Source organism: Polistes fuscatus, unplaced genomic scaffold, assembly GCF_010416935.1.
Source record: "Polistes fuscatus isolate 324 unplaced genomic scaffold, CU_Pfus_HIC Scaffold4, whole genome shotgun sequence".
NCBI classification, from domain to species: domain Eukaryota; kingdom Metazoa; phylum Arthropoda; class Insecta; order Hymenoptera; family Vespidae; genus Polistes; species Polistes fuscatus.
The window spans coordinates 10170038-10191202 of NW_025113118.1; the positions used below are offsets into that span (position 1 = coordinate 10170038).

At 29.1% G+C, this 21165-nt stretch overlaps 3 protein-coding genes and 1 long non-coding RNA gene across 4 annotated transcripts; 2 read left to right on the plus strand and 2 right to left on the minus strand.

Annotated features, from left to right (window-relative positions):
• Positions 1-3532: 3532 nt before the first annotated feature.
• Positions 3533-5047, minus strand: LOC122521063 (E3 ubiquitin-protein ligase MARCHF3-like). The gene is made up of 4 exons (XM_043641482.1): positions 4743-5047; positions 4236-4399; positions 3910-4136; positions 3533-3818 (listed from the first exon to the last, which is right to left on the minus strand). Exons 1-4 carry the CDS (start codon positions 4972-4974, stop codon positions 3593-3595), a joined length of 849 nt encoding a protein of 282 aa, XP_043497417.1. The 5' UTR covers positions 4975-5047; the 3' UTR covers positions 3533-3592.
• A 1231-nt stretch (positions 5048-6278) lies between these two features.
• Positions 6279-9182, plus strand: LOC122520999 (general transcription factor 3C polypeptide 5). The gene is made up of 7 exons (XM_043641372.1): positions 6279-6663; positions 6821-7009; positions 7096-7642; positions 7720-8295; positions 8385-8593; positions 8669-8852; positions 8953-9182. The coding sequence occupies exons 1-7, from the start codon at positions 6514-6516 to the stop codon at positions 9120-9122; spliced, it is 2025 nt and encodes a 674-aa protein (XP_043497307.1). The 5' UTR covers positions 6279-6513; the 3' UTR covers positions 9123-9182.
• A 114-nt stretch (positions 9183-9296) lies between these two features.
• LOC122521000 lies at positions 9297-20104 on the minus strand (the record flags this gene model as incomplete). The annotated part of the gene is made up of 4 exons (XM_043641373.1): positions 9297-10291; positions 11356-11535; positions 19181-19319; positions 20072-20104. Coding segments are annotated over 4 exons (735 nt in total), but the record flags the coding sequence as incomplete, so codon positions are not given.
• On the plus strand, positions 11590-13838 carry LOC122521001. The gene is made up of 2 exons (XR_006304636.1): positions 11590-12475; positions 13710-13838. It is a non-coding gene; the product is annotated as an uncharacterized LOC122521001 (long non-coding RNA).
• Positions 20105-21165: the final 1061 nt, after the last annotated feature.

Sequence of the window (21165 nt, forward strand, 5' to 3'; positions counted from 1 at the left end):
CTTACGTTAATGGATAGAACTTTCATAGTATTCGTATGTATTCTGAGTATCACCATTCTAAACGTTTATTTTGTCTCTCTTGTTCTTTTTTCTCTTTCTCTTTCTATCTTTCTCTCAACGTATATGTATATGTGTGTGTCTCCATTTCTCAGTATAGTTAAAGCATGCGTACGTGTACAGGTTCAATGTCAAGTTCTCCCTGCTGCCGTCATGCGACTATTCTCGAACATAACACACTAAGAAGGTCTAGAGGTCTATTATAGCTGTCTAGATGTCTTCTAATTGAAGTTTTTAATGAGATCTTATTCTTCAATCTTTTTTCTTTTTTTATTTTTTTGACTTCATTATTTTTACATATGTTTATATACGTATGTGCAGATAATTATGTAAGTGTAGTAAAATGAGTCGAAATTTAAAAAGGAAATGAATGTATCAGTTATTTCATGTCACATTAATTTAAATTAAAATAATGTAATGTAATGTTTACGATACATATTGTCAAAAAATAAACTTGTTAGATAGTTCTTGTCATTTAAGTATTACGTAAAATTAATTTTTAGTGTTCAAATGTAATCCTTTAATTATCTGGAATTAATAGATACATGATTTTTAGATCACTTTCATAATTATAGGCACATATTGTTTATATATACAGATGTAAGTGAAAAAATATAACGATAACTGTATTATTTAATTAGGATAAGATTAATAAAATTTTTAAATAAACAATTTATAACGCAATTTTATTGTTAATCATAAATAAAATGTTCTTCGAAATAATCTTCATGTTCCGATATTTTGTTTGTTGTACGACCAATAATCTCGGTCGTCCTATTTTTTCTTTAACTTCATATTTAATTTTATAAATATTATACGCTAAGAAGAGGGCCAAGGAAAATTCTTTTCCTTGGATATGGTGGTCGAATAAAAAGACGATCGAAAGTGAGTTTTATGTGGTAACAAAGTCTGAGTCACATCATCGAAAGATTATTCCCTGTGTAAAGACAATTTAACCCACTTTATTAAGTTACGGTTTGGAGAAACGATTGTTGAATTTAATATGCTAATACAAAAGCTTACCAGCAAATTAACGTATCGTATATAATAATTTGAAGTTTGGATATATGGAATTAGAATCGTCCTTGTCGTAGAAATCTTAGACTTTTCTAAATTCTCTTATTTTATATATTTCAATGTTTTTCGACGATTATGAAAACTTTCATCGATGAAATTTATACGAAAGGATAGAAGAAACAAAAATTAAAAGAAAAAAACAATATTTTGTAATATATTTTCTAATTTGTAATTTTTCTTTTTTCATTCGATAAGAAGAAAAAACAAGAAAACAAAAATGTCTGGATGAAACGTGATCGATATTTCGATGATGTTCAACGAATTAACATAACTCGTTCATTTATCATACGAATCTTATAAATTTGTTTGAAATAACATTAGGATACCTATACATATGTAACCAATCGTATAATAACAATTTAACAATTAATAGATCTGACGATAATCGTTTGAAAATATTAAACGACGTGATGTCATATGACTTCGATTATCTCGTAGTATAGTTTCCACATCGAATAACAAAAGGAGAGGAGGATAAAGACACCCTTTATTAGAACGGATAAAATATTCAATAATGGATAACGTAGCTTGAAACATTTAGCGTTTAGATATCGATTGTTCGTAAGGATATATCGAAAACTTTATGAATATACATATTATATATCATGAATTATTCTCCTAAAAAAAAAAAAAAGAAGAAAGGAAATTAATTTCGTCCTATAATATGACATCAAACCGAATAATAAAACGTTAATAATATAATTTGAATGAATTGTTTTTCTTTTTAAAGGAAAAATTATTTCAAAAAATTCGTCCAAATAATCAGAATTGGTATATGATAAAGGATAAAATGGTCGCCATATTCTATTCGACGATTCTTAAGAAGCTGATGACCTTAATAATGACCCTGATAAATACTAACTTTCTTGTTTCTTAGCTGGTGGATGAGAAACCGATGGCGCTGACAACGATAACCACGTATCGGCAGAATGTTTCTAAGGTTAAATTATTTAAAACTGTAATTCAGTTACAGCTGTCCTCTGTCCCATACATCTATGCATAATTCTTAGTTGACGAGCTAAGTTAGTAGCAACGTTGTTTCCAATGACACTGTTTCTTTTTTCTTCATCATCGTCGAATTGTTTTTTTAATAATTCCTAAGAAAAAGAAGAAAGAAAAAAGAAAGATGATCAATTTTCTTCCAGATATCTTTCATACTTCATCATCAATAATTTGATTCATGTTATTTAAATGAATCGTGATTGTATTACAAATTGTGTATAAATTTTTATTTTTAATACAACATTTTCTTCTTCAACGAATTGAAATAAAAATTTGTCGTTATTAAGAATATAACCAAGATCGTTCGTACTTATGTAATGTGTATTCGTTCATATTTTTTTTATATTGTAAATTCATAGGATGATCTGATGATGCATAGAAAATGTTCAATTGTACAAACGTTAGATCTTAAATAGAATATATTAGAAAAATAAGATCGATTCGTAATGCGTATTAAAGAGTTCACTAGAAATGGAAGAAAGTTCCCTGATTATATCCAACAAGTACTACGAATTGTTGAAAAGGTCAAAGATGACACAAAAAGTCTATTTACCGTGCTCGATGTCATGAAGTATGTAATTTCAATAAAAATATTCCATGGTGTTTAATAAATCGTACATAGTTTCAAATAGAAAAAATACAACGAGATACTTTTTTGAAACGATATGATATTACTGATTGTTATTTAACTAAAAAAAAATTTTATTTTTTAAATAAATATAAAAGAAATTGATAACAAATCACTTACACTATTAATTACACTATTAATTACTTAACACTAGATTTACGGACTGAGCTAATTTGACTCATTAAAAAAATTTGGTTACTATATATATAAAACTTAAATATTATTTTTTAAAAAACATGTCGGTTTTTAATTACGTAATGAAATATATGTAAATATTCTCTACTCTACTCAATCATCTTCATTCAAACGATGTTTGTAAGTCATTAAAAAATAATAAACAAACTATCCGTAAATCTAGTGTTAAGATATCTTCATATTTTTAAGTTTATACAATCAGGTATAGAAAAGGTTCCATCCATTAAAAAAAAAAAAACATATATGTAATTAATAAAATTAATTAATTGTATTAATACGACTCTTCATTATTCAAATAAAAAAGAAAAAAAGGAACCTCATTATTTTCTAAATCGACGTGATCTTTATTAAAATAGAAAAAAAAAATAATAATATGTTCATTCGTAAGAATAAAAGAGAAATCACAGTTCGATAAAAATAGTTTCTTCATAAAATATTTCATATCGTGGAAGAGTTGTAACATATTTTCGCGATTTTTCTTTACATCTTTTCTCGATACATATACATATATATATGTCAGAGAAAATATTTCGCATTTTCTTTAAAAACGTTTTTTCTTTATCCCTTATTTTTTTCGTTTACATAAAAAGATAACACAGATGATAAAATTTGTACTTTGTATTAAATAAATACTCAAACGAATGTCATCTGTTGTTGTATGTTATAAAGAGGATCAACGTTGTTTCTGAAAATAGGAAAAAAGCATGTGAAACGATTGTTATTATGAATTGTATCGTCGACTCTATCATTATTAGTTATCCAATAAGCTTTTATATGAGCCGTTCCCGATTTGTGTTTGACGAGTAGCTTTATATCAAGATTTTGTTTACGCCATTGTATCAATGATACATAATGAAACCTGTAATTATATATACAATAATATTAATAACGTGCCAATACAACGTTGAATACATTTCTAGAATAAAATATATATTATTATTCAAACGTACCTTATAGTAATGATCAACCATAAAAAAAATGTGATGACCAGCATACAACAAAGTACAGCTAAACCAATACCTTCCCAAAAACCTAATCTTGCGTATGCATTAGCACCAATTCCACACAAATAAGTAGCAACTATACATAATGGCATAAGTACTACCAAACAAATCACATCTCCCGTGATTCCTTGTGGTCCATACGCGGATTTACTTCTCCACCATTGGCAACACGACTAAAAAATGTTTACACGATTTTCAATGAAATGATTATCAATCTAAAATTATTTATCATATATATATATATATTGTGATAATTAAATTCTAATAATTACTTGACACAAAGGTTTTTCCTTCTTCTCGAGGACGAAAGTATACTTGCAAATTTCGCAATGATCGGTGTTCGACGCGGCCAACCATTTTTCCAAACAACTAGCATGTATCAAGCCTAAACTACCGGTGCAATCGCAAGGATCTATTAATTCCTCGATACTGTCGTCTATATGATAACACAAAATTCAATATATATCTCTACACAAATATATAATGTAATATTATATATCAAATGAAATAAGAAAATTGAATTAAATTTGCCAGGCGAGATAAATCTTGAATATAACAATAGATAAACGATCTTTCATATATCAATAACTCATTAAGACGATGAAGATAAGATTATATTTCGAATTACAAGTGATCTCATATCAAACAATTACCCATTGTCTTTAACCGCTAACTTTATATATAAGTTTTATAATTAGAATTAAAAAAAATAATCAAGATAAATAGAAAATAAATGAATAAGAAGAAAAATAATGAGAAAAGAAAAAAAAGTAAAATACCTTCGTGACAAATTCGGCAGTAAATATTAGAATAGCTGTTTCGTTTATCCGGCGTCATGATGAATCGGTAGAAAGGTGACAAAGTTGTTTTCAAAGAAACGATCGTTTTCTGTTGGTCCGTCGCTCCGACGGCGACGGACGATGAAGTTATTGTTGTTGATGATGGGTTGCTTCGTTCGGATTCCATCATGTACGTATACGTTAAAGCGTTCCTTATCACGTTTATTATCATCAAATTATCGCGGGAAATGGTAACACGTTCGAGACGCAGGATGCCACAAAATACTATTCACTATCGACACGTTTAAAACAGTTGCCTCTTTTGAAATACTCTCGTTCTCTTGAACGTCTAATAACTCTTTACATTGATATAATATACATTTAACAACACACATACACACACACACACACAGTTATCCTTGACATTGACGACAATAGCAGGATGTTTTGTTCCGTTCGCAGGTAAACGATCGGACTTTTAATAATTTTCGAATACCATTTACATCTTCTAAACGTGTTATTATATTCGTGTAAGTTATTCTTAAATATATATATATATATATATGAGAGATTGACAAATTTACGTTAAAAAAAAATGTTACTTGACAAAATTTTTAATTTAAATTCAGTCCAACGTGGTGTCCCCAATGACAGAACAATTCATTAAGACTCTTATGTATGATTTTAGTGAAGAGTGTGGAAAAATAAAATAAATTAACGTGCTTTGTTATATATACGTCTTCGACAGTTATAGCAATAAGAATTTTAATTTCAAAGTTACGAATTCCAATAAACATGGAATACGATGAAGGAATCAATTCGAGTGAAGATTAGTTAAAATGGCTGATCATTCTATTTCAAAATACTAAAATGCATCTTGAATATTGCTCTATAAAATACCATACAAAACAACAATAGATAGTTTAATGTTTAACAAATGTCAGTATTACTTTATTTACATCTGTATATAATAATTCATATGAATTCGCGTTCGCGAAGGCTTACACCATGATTTCTTATAATCATACTTTTTGTCCAATTTCGATGATCAATGATCTATCCGAAAGATAAAGATTTATTTTTACACGAGCCGATTAATTACTATTTTTAAATTGGATTTTTGATTGTGTAAAAATGGTACTTCAAAATGATCTATTTTTAGATACGATTTTTCTACAGATAATAACATTTTGTCCAAAATATCAAATAATCAGTTTGCGTATAAAACTATTATCTTCTGAATGAGTTGTTGATCATCAAAATCTAGATAAAATTGCGAGCGTGAAAATTAACAATGTAAACATTTGCAAACGATAATGAGTCGAACGACTATTTCTACAAAGAAAAAAATTGATAAAATTATTAAAAACTATAAATAATTAATTAAGAGACATTTATATAAGAATAATGGAGGGGGAGAGGGATCAATCTTACTCTTGCATTTATTTACGTTGTATGTTGGTCAACCTGATCAGAAGCATGGAAATAGTTTAGAGAGAATATAGTATTTAATATTCTAGTATATATATAAAAATTTTTAATATTTTATTTATTTATGTTTAGTAATTAACATAAAATAATATTAGTAATATCATTTAAAAATTTGAAAAAGATTTTTTATACCGCGAAAAATACAATCTGCTGTGCATTCTCGCATGAATCTTGACGAGCTGTAAAAAAGGTTACCTAACCTTAAAATCGTACATGTGACTAATGTTTTGCTTGGTGTTTATTATTTTTCAATCTCAATTGTTCATTGTTAAACAACAACATGAATATTCCTGATATTACTAGTGAGGATGAATTATTAGATAATGACGACGACAAAGATTTAGATTTTGAAATCCAAAATTATGTAGATGAGATTAGTAATGAAGACTCGGATGATAATTCGGATAATAATGATAGTAATGATGAAAATGTAAGTAGTTTATAGATAATTTGTGAATATTGTTTTTCTTTTTTTTTTTTTATTCTTATTTATAATTGCATCGACTGCATGATCATTAGCGAAATATTGTTTTATTTTCAATTATTAATTAAGAATATATGTTATATATATATATATATATATATAGAAAAAAGATGATAATCAAGATAAAATAGGAGAGAAAAATTATGAAGAAGAAAAAAATGAATACATTGGTCCAGTTTTACCGGGTGGACACAGGTTGGATAGAAAATTTACTTGTATCAAATATCCAGGAAACGTTGTTAATCCAGACAAAGCTATCAAAACGTTAGGTGGTATCGAAGCAATTTCTACGGTATATATATTATGAATTGAATATTATTAAAAAGAGATTTCACTATCTCTGCACAATATTTTCTTAATAATTCTTTTTTTTGGTAGGCAGTAGATACTCCCAATAGACGTCTTGAATTAAGATTTAGACCTAATGACGGATACACTAAACCAGCATGTGGTGATAGACATTCTAAAATGGCATTCTTACTGAAAGTTAGAGTTAAAAAACATAGGATTGACAAAGTACAAGAAAATGCTCATAAATCTAAAGATAATACAAATATAGAAACTATGAAAAATGTAATGAAAAATATGTCTTTGAGTAACAATAGCTCTAAAAGTAACGTCGACCAAAATGACATTCAAAATGAGCACGAAGTCTCAAAGAAAGATAATATTATAACAGATTTAGCCGAACAAATACAAAACTGTAATTTATCGACAATGACTGACATTGAAAGTTCTAGCAAAGAATCTTCTACTAAAATTTCTGATATTTTATCGGATGCAACCAAGAATTTATTTGATGTGATAAATGATATCGAACCAACTTTTGATCGTAATAAATATGAAGATCTTTCTCAAGATGAACAGTACGAACTACCAAAATTAAAAATATTAGGAAGAATCGATACTGAATTTCAATTTAATAGCAAGTATTTTAATAAATTCATCAATTTTTATTTTATATTTATTTAATTTAATTATTATATAACTTCTTGTTTTCAGATTTGTGTGATTTTCAATATTTGACAATGACAGAAAAGAAAGATAATCCAAAAAAATTGGAATGTGTATACGATAAAATACATCCAATTGGTATTCCATCTTATTCGTGGTTAAAAAATGACGTACCTTATTTCTTACCACCAGCTGCATTCAGCAGAATGGACAGTGTACATAAATACAAACCAAAAACTGAAACTAATTCGCTATCAGAAAATGTCATTGGAAAAAATAAAAAACATAGAGGAGGTTTTGTCAATTATATTTGCTTCAATACTCAGGGTGTTCCTACTAAACCACCGCATGGTATTGAGGCTGCTATTAGAGTGAAATTTCTACAAAAAACGCATATAGATAAAATTAGGGAAATGTTCAAGGAAAGACCAATTTGGTCAAAAAATGCTATATTATATAACACAAATTTCTCAACAGAACAATTAAAAATATTGTTACCCTATGTAGCATATTACTTTATAACAGGCCCTTGGAGAATTATGTGGATTCGTCTAGGCTATGATCCTCGGACAGATATTACAGCTAGAAAATATCAAACCTTAGATTATAGACTGAGAGCTATGCGTACGGATATTTTCTTTTCTTCTCTTTTATTATTTGCAGTCGCACTATTTATTTTAGAAACTTACGTATATCTTTTATATATCATATAGGTGGATTGGGTTCTACAATAAAATGTAAAAGAAATTATTCAGAATATACATTACCGTACAAATCTGCCCCGGCAGCTAAACCAAAGACTAGTATACTCACACCGAACTTAACTATGGAACCAAATGAGATAAAGGAAACCGAAATGAATGAAAATATGTATATTTACAGAGAGGGCATGGTTCCTCCTTCAAGACAAATGTTTTATCAGGTTCTTATTACATATTTGGGATTTATATCCTCTAAAATAATGGATATGCAATATTGAAATTATTATTTTTTTTAGTATTGCGATATTCTCGTGGACGAAATACAAGAAATGTTGGCAAAACTTCCTGATCCTTTGCCTGGTACAAGATGTCATGAGAAAAGGGGATGGTTACCAAGTGGTTTTGATAGCCAATGTAGAGAAATAATTAATAGACAAATTCGAAATGTTCTGAGAAAACAATTGAACATACCAGAAGATCGTGAGTAATTTTGTTCTTTCTTTTTTCTTTTTTTTTCTTTATCATAGAAAATGCTAGTTTTCAAAAACATATTTTTTTATCTACGACATTTATTTTGTAGATCCTACGACACTTCCACGAAAACGAAAATTTGGACCAGGTCGTAGAATAAATAGGATTAATTGTAAGAGAAAGAAAACAAATGCAAATGCCGAACCATCTACTTCTAAAGCTCGTGTAAAATCTTTATCAGAATCGAGCGAAGGAAAAGAGACAATTAATAATGAATAAAATGTATATTATTTAGATCATTTTTTTCGTATATACTGATATTATGTATATAATCTTTAAAATGGAGAATGATTAATAAAATAATATATGAAAAATCGAATGAACCTTGTTCCTTCTTTTTCTTTATAAAACAGCAATGAGACACGAAAGGTCAAAACATAATAAAGCGCTTTCTTACTAGACCTACGTTTACGATTTATTCATAAATGTACAGAAACTGTCAGCCAGATATCTATCAATAAATACGTGTACATAATGAAAATTACTTTTTATCGGAAATATCATAATTACACATTGGACGAAGTGGAAAGAGTTATAGTTGAACTTCATCGGGTAATGAGAAGGAAGGAAAAAGTTGCAAGGACGAGACACATTACGATAAACTGAACATTTTTTTTATGACAAAATCAAATGATATATAATCGAAAATGAATGCTTCTTTTGTTATCACAGAGACAATCGAAGTTATTAATCAGAGTACTTAATTGTAATAACTAATGATAATTATGAACAATTCCTAGACTTTCGAGAAAAAAGAACAAGGCCAATTAAAAATGATGAAATAATAAGAACGAATTCCTTCTAGAATAATAACTAATATGAAAAATATTCAAATAGTATTTTCCTTGTAACAATTTCATTGAATTTATAACAACGTTATCTTGGTGTCTCTATTGCAACGTGTAAAAGCAAAGAAGGAAAAAAAGGGGGGTGGGTGTTGATGATTCTGATGAGAAGGACCACCGTCGTGACATCATGTTGGCCTGCGAAGGCGTAGACAATCTCTCACAGACGAATACCACGGTTGGTATTTGCGACATAATTGAGGAGTTCCTCGGAATCTTCGCAAACGAAAGGTTTCTCGTGGTAGCAAGCAACATCATGCCAAGCGATACCATCGTTGTAAACGTTGTTAAGTACAGATAAACAGGACTCGTTGGTACCGTTGATATCGAATTCCGCATTATCAGGTTGCCTAACTTTCTTGTGTCCAGTTTGAGACCAAGGATTGAAACCCCAGCCAGGTGGTATCTGGTTGGTTGGCGCCATTTTCTCACGATTAGCTGACCAGAACCAACCGTACAATGATTTAGGCTCCAAATCGCGTCGATTTTCGCAACCCTTGAAATCACAAAGACGACCGGATGTCCAAATATAAGGAACGTCGTCTGAAAAGAAATAAAAAAGAAGAATAGATTCAAGTAACGTAAGGAACAATTGCAATTTCGACAATTGAAATATTTTCGTCTCTTTTCCGTTTTACTAGTCGAAGAAAGAAATCGTTGATTGTGCGAAAGAGATCGGGAATCGGAGACCGCGAGACACTATACAATACTATTGCATAAAAAGATGAGATCGCAGCCTCAACCCACTTAAAGATTCTTCGCATCACCTTGAAAGATCGACGTTATACTCTCCTCGTCACTTCTTTTTTTTTTTCTTTTTATGAGATTCGTGTTTCGATGATTTAAGATTAGAAAATATTATGCGATACTTATACGCATCGACGAAATGATTATCGATTTAAAATATGTAAATATTTAAATGTGTATTATTATAATAGAAACGCGTATATTTAGAAATAGTTATTAGAATATTCTCGTAAGTTGAGTTAAGTTAAGAAATGTTTTCGTTGCCAATCAATAATTAAGTCAGCTTAATTTCGTTAATCATCAAATAGTCGTTGGAGTCTATGTAACATGTTACGTCGTTAGGTCGTTCGTTTCGAAATATTCGAGCCGTCAAGAATGATGTATCTTGTGAGAATGAAAGTTACGACGGGCGTATAAATCATTTAAGAATCCACGAGTGCTTCGTTATTAACGACATTTTCTTCTTCGGTTGATTCTTAATGCTGTTGTGTAGAACTTTCTAAGGTTATCGTGCCACGTCTCTTTATGTTAGTCGTTGAAATTCTTACGTAGTATCTTCTCATTGATGATTTTCATAATTTTACATATTTCTTTATTTAAATTTAATGATCGACTACTTTGTTTACGATTTCTATCTCTCTTTCTGTGGTATCGTTTTTTTTCTTCTTCTTTTCTTTTTTTTTATCGATAGGAAAGAATAAGTTGTCATCTCTAAACGCGAAGACGAATAAAGAAAATTGTCCCAATTACATTTGAAATTGAAATCCGCGATTACGAAGGATAAATGTGATTCATTTAAGTGTCCGTTGTATAATTATCGGCCAATCGATCGTTATTTCATGATTTATTATTATACTTACTCTGTTGTATAAGTCTGAAGACCATATTATTCTCCTCTTGAGTTTCCATAGATACTAAATCCATACAATATTCTCTGCAAATGTTTCTAGCATCCAACCAATCGACTTTTTGATTAGCGTGGGCAGGAACGTGTCCGCTGTAGAAGTAATTGTGACCACGGAAATTGAATTGTTTAGGTCCTAAAAGTAACAAAAAAAAAACAACAAATTAATCCCATTATTAAAATTAACAAACGCACACACATACGAGAAACGAATATACGTATAACCAAACCATATTAATTCCGTTAAAAGGTAATAAAACGTATACACGTAAACACATCCGATGAACCAATTTTAATGACAAACTTTTCGTTAATAATTCTAAAACAAACTGAACGGCAATTAACGTCGACAGATATAAATACAATACAAAAAAAAGACAAAATAATAAAATAAAGACAATTTACGTAAGTAGAGGGGTTCTTTAAAGAAGCTCATATGACTCTCATAAAAGGATAAAAGTTCTTTCCATGTGAATAAAAAAAAATATATATATATATATATATAGAAAGAGATGGAGAAAGAAGCACTTGTAACACGGAATCCGAATACACATATAATGTTTCGTAACACGGCGTTAGGTACTACTACTACTCATAATGGAACACACGTCGTAAATTGTCGATGGGAGAGGCATACCTGCATAAATACCGAGAAAAAGTATAAAACCGTTGACATTTAAAGCGAACGATAATGACGCGACGCCGATTACAAACCCTCTTTCCTAGAGCAACAACGGTGCTCACTCATCATGAAGATGAAGAAGACGAACAAGAAGACAGCCAAGCAAAACAACGAAGAAGACTAAGACGAAGACTAAGACGACGACGATGACGACGATGATGATGATGATGATGATGATGATGATGATGATGATGATGATGATAATGATGATGAAGATGATTACGATGCACGCAGAATCGAATCATCGCCCCACATAAACATAGTAAATGCTTTTCTACGCGTTGTGCGCTTGGTCACGTGCAATTTTCTTCAATTGTTCAGCCAATTATCGAAGTTAAAAGATAGGATAACTATACTCACACTCATACTTTGGACACAATGTATGTAAGGAAAGGTGCGTTTGTCCTTATTATTGTGTAATACAATTATCTACGAATTTTTCTTCGAGTTTTATGTGAAAGTTAAGTTGCGTCGTTGTTAAGAAAAAAAAGAAAAGAAAAGAAAAGAAAAGAAAAGAAAAGAAACTTCGAAAGACGTTTGTATTCTTGAGTTAACTTTTGGTATTTCGTAGTTATATAAGAAACTTTTTTTAATAAACGTTTATAATTTGATGACGTTGCGATGACGAAAATGATATCGTCTTTCATATCTAATTTGTACACGTGCGTTTATATACATGTGTGTATGTGTGTATATATGTGTGTAAGTGTATATGAGTGTACGTGTATTCTTATATTATTATTATTATTATTATTATTGTTATTTTGTAAGAAATATTGATCGAAATGAAATATCGAGTAAATATTCGACGTTCAGAGAGAGATCAGAAATAAAAGAGATAGGATTGAAATTCCATAGATGTTGCAAATTCATGTTTATCGTGTTTCTTCTCGACATATCGCGGTAGTCGATCGAGACTCACCGAGTTCGTGCACGTGTTCAGCAAGACATTGACCGCGGTTAAACGATTGTAAAGTTGACGTGCCGTGTAATATAACGTCTTATGCATACTATTGTTTGACAACAGGCAAATACATTAACACTGTCGCGAATAAATTCGTAACCGAAATGTAGGGGAACGTGCAACAGTTTGTTAGATTGTTATTCGATGAAGATTACATTGTTTTTTGTTCTTTTCATTTGGTTCTTTTGTTCTCGTTAGGATGATGACTCTTTGAAATGATCTAACGATATCGAAGAGAAATCCTACGTAATCTAAAATATGACTTTGTAAATTTATGTAACTCGTATATAGAAAATAAAGAAAGAAAGAAAGAAAGAAAGAAATAAATTAAGATTAAATAATAATAAATTGAACGCGAATAAAAGGATAGATAAAAAAAATTGATCAAATTAATCATCACAATATTGCTGTTCAATTAAAATATATATATATATATTATATATAATAAATTATATATAATATTTCTCTTACAATTATATTCTATGTATTTATAATACTCTCACATTATAAATTATTTTAATATTTATTATATTATGTGGTTATTTATAATATATTAAAAAATATATAGAAATAAATATAAAGTATATATAAATTAAACACGTGATGTGATATTTATTCATTGGTTCGTCGAAAAATAATTCGATGATCCTTGATTTCAAGATAGAAAGGCAAAGAGCAGCAGGACCGTGTAAATTCAAATCGACGTTATGGTGGAATGATTGCACACACCTCCTCGTGTTTCTATACTACGAACAACAACGAATAAGAGGATGAAGATGAAAATGAAGAAGGAGAAAAAGAAGAAGAAGAAGAAGAAGAAGAAGAAGAGAAGAAGAAGATCCGTCCATCAGGTGGTGTATTACGACATAGGACAGAGTCGTGATTCTCGATCTCGGTATAAATTTAACGAACTCCAACTACTAACAGTGGAACAAGAATTACGACTGTCAAGGCACCAGGAGATGTGTTCCCAAGGCGACCAAGAGGCACACCTTTAAATTATTTACTTTCTTTTCGTTTTCTCTTTATGCCACTTTCTTATTTCCGATTAAATCCAAATTTAAAATCGAATAATACGCGTGTCGTTGTTCTCTCTCTCTCTCTCTCTCTTTCTCTCTATGCGTGTATAAATTACTAATTACATTAAGGATTAACGATAATACGAATCAAATATTATACGATAAAGAGGATAATATTTCTAACATTTATATTCTCTCTATGTATTTATAATACTACATTATAAATTATTTTAAAATATTTATTATATTATGTGGTTATTTATATAATATATTATATATATATATAAAAATGCATTAGTATTTATTATATTTATTATACGTGATTTCTTCCACGGAGTTGATTGTAGAGAAAAAAAAAAGAAAAGAAAAAAGAAATAAAGAAAAACTATTCGATAGAAGAATGAAAATTAACTTGATTATCCTCGTGTACACATTAGCAATTTAAGATCGTTATATAATCTCGTTTTCATTAAATATTTATATACTTTTATTATATTTTAACGTCCCGTTTGTCTCGCTCTGTGTCAAGGAACTCCCATATTTATTACGATAATCGTTTTACTCGTGAGTACCGTTGTTACAGACGATAATTGTGTAATCGTATAAGTACGAAGACGCGTTGATGTTTATTTTCTCTTTCTCTTTTTTTTTTCTTTTTTTTTTCTTACTTCTCATTTCTTTTTCTTAACCTTTTTCTTCTTCTTTCTTTTTTTTTTTTTTTGACACTTCAACGCTCACTAACATTTTTGACAAGATTCAATATATGAAGTATTAATCACGAATATTCAATTCAATTATTTCATAATAAAATAACAAATAATTTCTACACCTTTTATAAATTGTTAAACTGTTGTTGAACATTAAGGTAATGTTTTTTTCTTTTCTTTTTAAATCATTTTTTATATTCGACGTAAAGAGAGAGAGAGAGAGAAAAAAAAAGAAGAAACACAATTTACAAATACGGAACTCATGTTTTTCTACGACAGATTGTATATCATCCGTTAACTTCGATAATGATATGCAATTATTATCGACGTATCAGATATTTTCTTGATAACAGGTCTTTTCTTTTTTTCTTTTTTTTTTTTTTTAGTTTGATTATTAAGGAAAAAAGAAAAAATGTGAATTCGCGTGCATCGTTGAGAATGTATTATGAAGTTAAAAAGGAACATTAGAAAGAGAGAGAGAGAGAGAAAAATCGATATTCTCATTTTTACACGCGTTTATGACGTCTGATTTCCATTCGCGTTGGAGAAAGTAGAATTCATTAATTTCGAGACATATATCGATCTCATTTTCTTTTTTTTTCTTTCTCTCTCTCTCTCTCTCTCTCATTCTCTTTTTCTCTTGTATATAGTTATTTTCATTTTTAATCGCATACACTTTTGATACACGATATTAATATTGTCCAATAAAAATATATTATTGATTGATAAAATAATCGTATGCGTTAGTGGGTTGAAAAATTTGAAACCTAGTAACACAGAAACCATTTATATCTCGGTCAAATGAATTTTTAACTTTTTCAGAGAAAAAGAAAAAGGACAGAAAAAGAATAAGTTTCGAAACTTTTCGATACGCCCATGTAATTGAATAAATAAATTAATAAATAAATAATGTTAATAAGTTAGAGTATAAAACGTTAACAGTTGATTAAAGTTCGGTTAAAATATAAAAACATAATAATGTAGGTTTAATATACAAGTTAGAAATGAAAAAAATGAAAAAGTCGAAAAATAGAAAATTCGATAAATAAAATAATAAAAAAGAAAAAGAAAAAGCAAAAATAAAATGAATTAATACTTGGTTAACGTTCGATTAAAGTACGAACACTTGGTTTAAGTATAAAAACATAAAAAAAAATAAAACATAATGAATAAAAAATATAATATATTTAATATACAAGCTAAAAATGTGAGAAAGAGAAATGAAAAGAAAAATAAAGAAATTTGATGAATAAAAAGAAAAAGAAAAAGAAAAAGCAAAAATAAAATGAATTAATACTTGGTTAACGTTCGATTAAAGTACGAACACTTGGTTTAAGTATAAAAACATAAAAAAAATAAAACATAATGAATAAAAAATATAATATATTTAATATACAAGCTAAAAATGTGAGAAAGAGAAATGAAAAGAAAAATAAAGAAATTTGATGAATAAAAAGAAAAAGAAAAAGAAAAACACAAAAAAGAAAGGAAAAACAAAAAGAAACGAAAAAATAAAAGGAAATTAGTTATCATCCACCATTCGACTAAGAATCTCGTCATCGACAGCCAGGTAAGTCTCACTCATTCGCGATGGTGAAATTTTTCTCTTCCACGCAGGTCAATGGGTCGACACGGCTCGTGAAGTGAATAACGGTTTTTCTTAGCTTCACAACTCTTCCTTTCCTCTCTTGGTTTACAACGCACGCGATCATATAGCCGTTTCGCCGATGAAAATCGAAAGTGTAAGTTCGTTCGTTCCTTCGTTCTTTCGTTCGTTTGGAGAGGAGAACTCGTTTTAAACTGGCACACTTGACCGCTTTTTACGCCAACATAAATTCAAATTTCAAAATCGAAATAATTCTCGCGATTATTTCGCGTTTGAATTTGTTCGAAAGAAAGTTTTATTTCTTCTTTTTTTTTCCTTCTTTCTTTTTTTTTTTTTTTTGGTTCTTCTTGTTTTCTTTCTATCGTTTATAATTAAATTTAATTATAGATTCTGCGATTACGAAAAAAACGCAAGAGAATCGAGATTAAAGATAACGTCGTCGAACTCGTTTCACACATGCGCGTGTCATAAATATATATTTATTATTAATTTTTAGAAATTATTTTTAATTTTTTTCTTTTTTTTTTTTTATTTTTATCATCTTTTTGTTAGTTTATACTTATTTCTCTCTCGTAATTCTCCGACATTCTAAACGGACGGATGAAACATTCTAACATAAGAGAGAGAAGGTAAGAGTACATTAACTTGTTCATCGTCGGGGTGGGGGGGAGTGGCGACGGGGGAGGGGATCTATAAAGATCGGCATCATCCTCTCTATCGAGAAAATATCCACTCCCACGGTTTCTTTCTTACCATTCACGTTAATTAAATACCGTGGAAATTACGGTAATTATTTTATTGGATTGAATAAAAAATCAATTCTCTAAAAAATAAATAAATGTGTAAAATTCTACGAAAAAAATACGCATATCATTGATTAGATAAATTTGGTACTCTTTTGGACAAAAAAAAACAACCATGTAAGAGAATTTGTTTTTCTTCGTCGAAAATTCGAGATATAAATTAAATCATATATCGATCATGTAAACTATAAACGAATGATATATTCAAATTCTTTGAATAAAAATTAACGAACTTCACAAAAAATCAAATTGTTTAATTTTTCTTAAGTCAGTTCGCATAATTCAAAATCTCATAAAATATATATATATGTATATTTTAATGACACAAAAGAGTTACTTTAAAACGCCCACTTCTTACGACAGTCTGGTTCTTACGACAGTAACTTCTGAACATTTCACTTCCTGATCATCCTGCACTATAGAAGGGAATGTATTATGTAATCGTTTAAACGTTCGACGTTTAAATCCCCTTTGGAGGAGAATCATCATCGACGCAATCAACCGTATCCATTTATATCACATAAAACAAGCTTAACTTTTTTACGATTTTTCTTTTCTTTTTTTTTTTTTTAATCCTCACAAGAGACGATGTATTTTACGATAATAGCAATGTTTTTCTACGGTTCATTAATGAAATCAGTCGGATTATTATTGCATTTGAATTATTCAATAAGTAAGGAATCACGAGAATTGCAACGAAATAATCTTTTTTTTTTTATAATTATCTAAAACGTCATCGATCAATACCGCTATCTTTTATATCTAACATCTCGAAGACAAAAATAAAGATGAAATAAAGAAACACGCAGAAGAATAAAAAAACAACGATATCTAATTGTAAAAGGGGGGCCTGGGGGGAGGGTGAAAAAAAAAGAAAAGAAAAGAAAAGAAAATGTGAACGATCGATCATAATAGGGACCGCTTTGAGTAACGTCATTGACAAGAAACCCCGTTATATCATTAAAACGAATCAGACAAATTGATTACCGGGATTCTTCGATAATTAACCATATCCTTTTATAACGTCGAATTAAAATTGAATTTATCTTTTTACCTGATTGATCCGTCAAACGTGACAGTTTGACAAACCCCGAATGGGAGGGATTTACTCTTTTCATATTTATTATTTAATACTATTCGTATGTCACATACGAGTTCTCGTCAAATTAATTTTGATTCGACGTTCCGTCGTATAAATGAGATATACCACGTTAGTCAAATATTTATATATACCTTCACGTTATGTATTAATAATTATTAAGATACACCAGTGTGTTTATCTATAGGACAAAAATTATCGATCGAATAGTTATCGAATACTTTCTAAGAATGGAAAATAAAAAAAAAAGAAAAAAAACAAAAAAACCAAAAAAATAAGAAAAAAGATCGTGGAAGAATTATTCAACGTTTTTTTCCTTTTTTTTTTTAAGTCACTGACCGATGCTTGGAAATATTTTTTTAATGAAGAAAAAGAAGGAAAGAAATAAAAGAAAAGAAAAAAAAGAAAAAGAAAAACCACGAGTGTGTTGCTTGCATAAGAGTCCTCGACGATCTTGTCTGCTTTCAAAGCATGCGAAAGGCCTCTTTTAACGAGTACGTCAGTACTTTAACCTCGATTTCTTCTTTAAGTCGCTAAAACGATTCCTATCTTGATAATGAGGAATAACCTTCGAAATTTTTATTCTAATTGTTTTTTCTTTTTTATTTTTTTTATTTTTCCTTTTCTTCCCGCCCCCTTCCAAATTAGTAGAATAATATATATAACACATCGTGATTCGTATAAATGTGTAATTCACATTGAAAAATACAAATTGTACGTGTTGATAAAAAATCAACATGATCTGATTGAGAATAGTATAATTTAAATCGGATGATAAAAGAAAAAAAAAGAAATCTCTCTCTCTCTCTCTCTCTCTATATTCGTTCACCGAAATCGCAAATTTTGTATTTGTAAAAAAAAATAAAAAAAAAAAGAAGCAAAAATTTAAACAAACACTTACGATTGAGACAGTTTTGGGGATTCGGAAGAGATAAGAATCTTCCTGGCCTGTTACTGTGTGGTCTCGCTTCATTAATCGCTGGGTCTGCTGTGCAAATAGTTGCGAGGACCAATACCAAGGTCAGTGGCAGCAGGATCAGCTGAAAAATATAAAATAACACGAGTTAGAAGATGGATAGTAAGAGAGAAAGTGTAAGAGAAAGAGAGAAAACAAAAAAGAGAAAGAGATACGGGTGATATGGTAAGAAAAATCTTTTAATTAATATACGAACCATTCACACGGAATAATAATAAATATTTTCCGGTAGAAAACGTTTCGTTCGAATTTATCTTCTATCTTTACAATTTTTATTTTTATTTTATTTTATTTTATTTTATTTTATTTTATTTTATTTTATTTTATTTTATACTCGTCGACAAAATTTTTGCAACAATCTACTCGCTTACTGCGAATCGTCGTAATTAAAATTATACACATATCTCGTAAATATCATGACAAATATTTTATTGATTTTTAATTGAGTAATTACCGCAGTCCTAAAGAAAGAAAGAAAGAAAGAAAAGAAAAGACAAATTTCTATAGAATTCTAAAATACCTCTTCTTTTTTCTCATTTTATAACGCCTTAACGATCGATCGTAGTGAAATAAAATAAAAAATAAATAAAAACTATATGACATTATATATTATAATAAATTATCAAAAAAAAATAAAAAAATAAAAAAAAGGAAAGCAAAAAAATAATCAAATGCAAATGAATTATCCCAACACGTTGGTATGGCACCACTAATGTAAGTCAAAAAAAAAAAAAAGAAAAAGAAAAAAATTGACGAAAACAACCGAAAAAGAAAAGAAGAAAAAAAAAAATAACGGATGTTCGTTTCGCCGCTCACCTTGTTTATCTCGTTGTTTATTTTTTGGGATCCTTCTTCTTTTTTTTTTTTTTTCTTTCTCCTTCTCTCTTACTCTCTCTCTCTCTCTTTCTTTTAAAAGTAAGCCAAGAGGTTGACGGTTAAAGAAACGTAACTGATAGGATGTGGAGAGACGGGCCCCATCGTCGAGGATTATATAGAAACGGTCCCCACCAAGTCCCATAGCTCATCCCACCCTGGGATATTGCAAGGACCCAACAGAACACGACGACGTCTGCCTGAATCGATCTTGCTCGTCATTAGAGACCTATTATTAGGGGTTAACCACTCGTACACTCGATTTTGTTCATTTTCAAAGGTCAACCATTTCGTTTCACCCTTTGTCTATCTCTCTTTCTCACTCTCTCTTTCTATTTTTCCATCTTTATCTCAAACCTTTTTATTTTTTTAACATTCTATCTTATCGATAAATGATTTCTTTGTACACGCAACTTGACTCGCGTGTGCGAGTACATCCTCTTTGTGTAATTTTTTTTTCCCGATTTTCTATACGATAGTATTTAAAATAACGCCTGGAGTTTCTTTTACTCTCATTGAAAGTTAATAATAATAATAATAATATATAAAAGTGATATTAATAAATTATATTAATATAATATAATAAGTAATAATATATTAATAATATAATATAATATAATGTTATATAATATGTAATATAATATATAAAATAATTAAAATAATAATTGTTAATATATATATTATATTATTATATATAATATATTAAATATAATTTTTATATTATATATATATTATATTATATTATATCATTATATATATTATTGTATAAAGGTAGAGAGAGAGACAAAAATGCTTTTTATTATTAAGAAAATAATCAAAGTTATTACCGGTATCGTTGTAATATTTAACACACATCTTACATTACAAGAGTGTTATCCTCTTAACACCTCAAGAATGGAAAGAATGAACTAAGAACTTTCCATTTCTATCCTTTGGTATCTGTACGAACGAATAAAAAAGAAAAAAGAAAGAAGGAATAAAAAATAAAAAGGAATTTGCGTCCGTTCGCGTATCGTCCTGTTTCATGTGCTAAAACA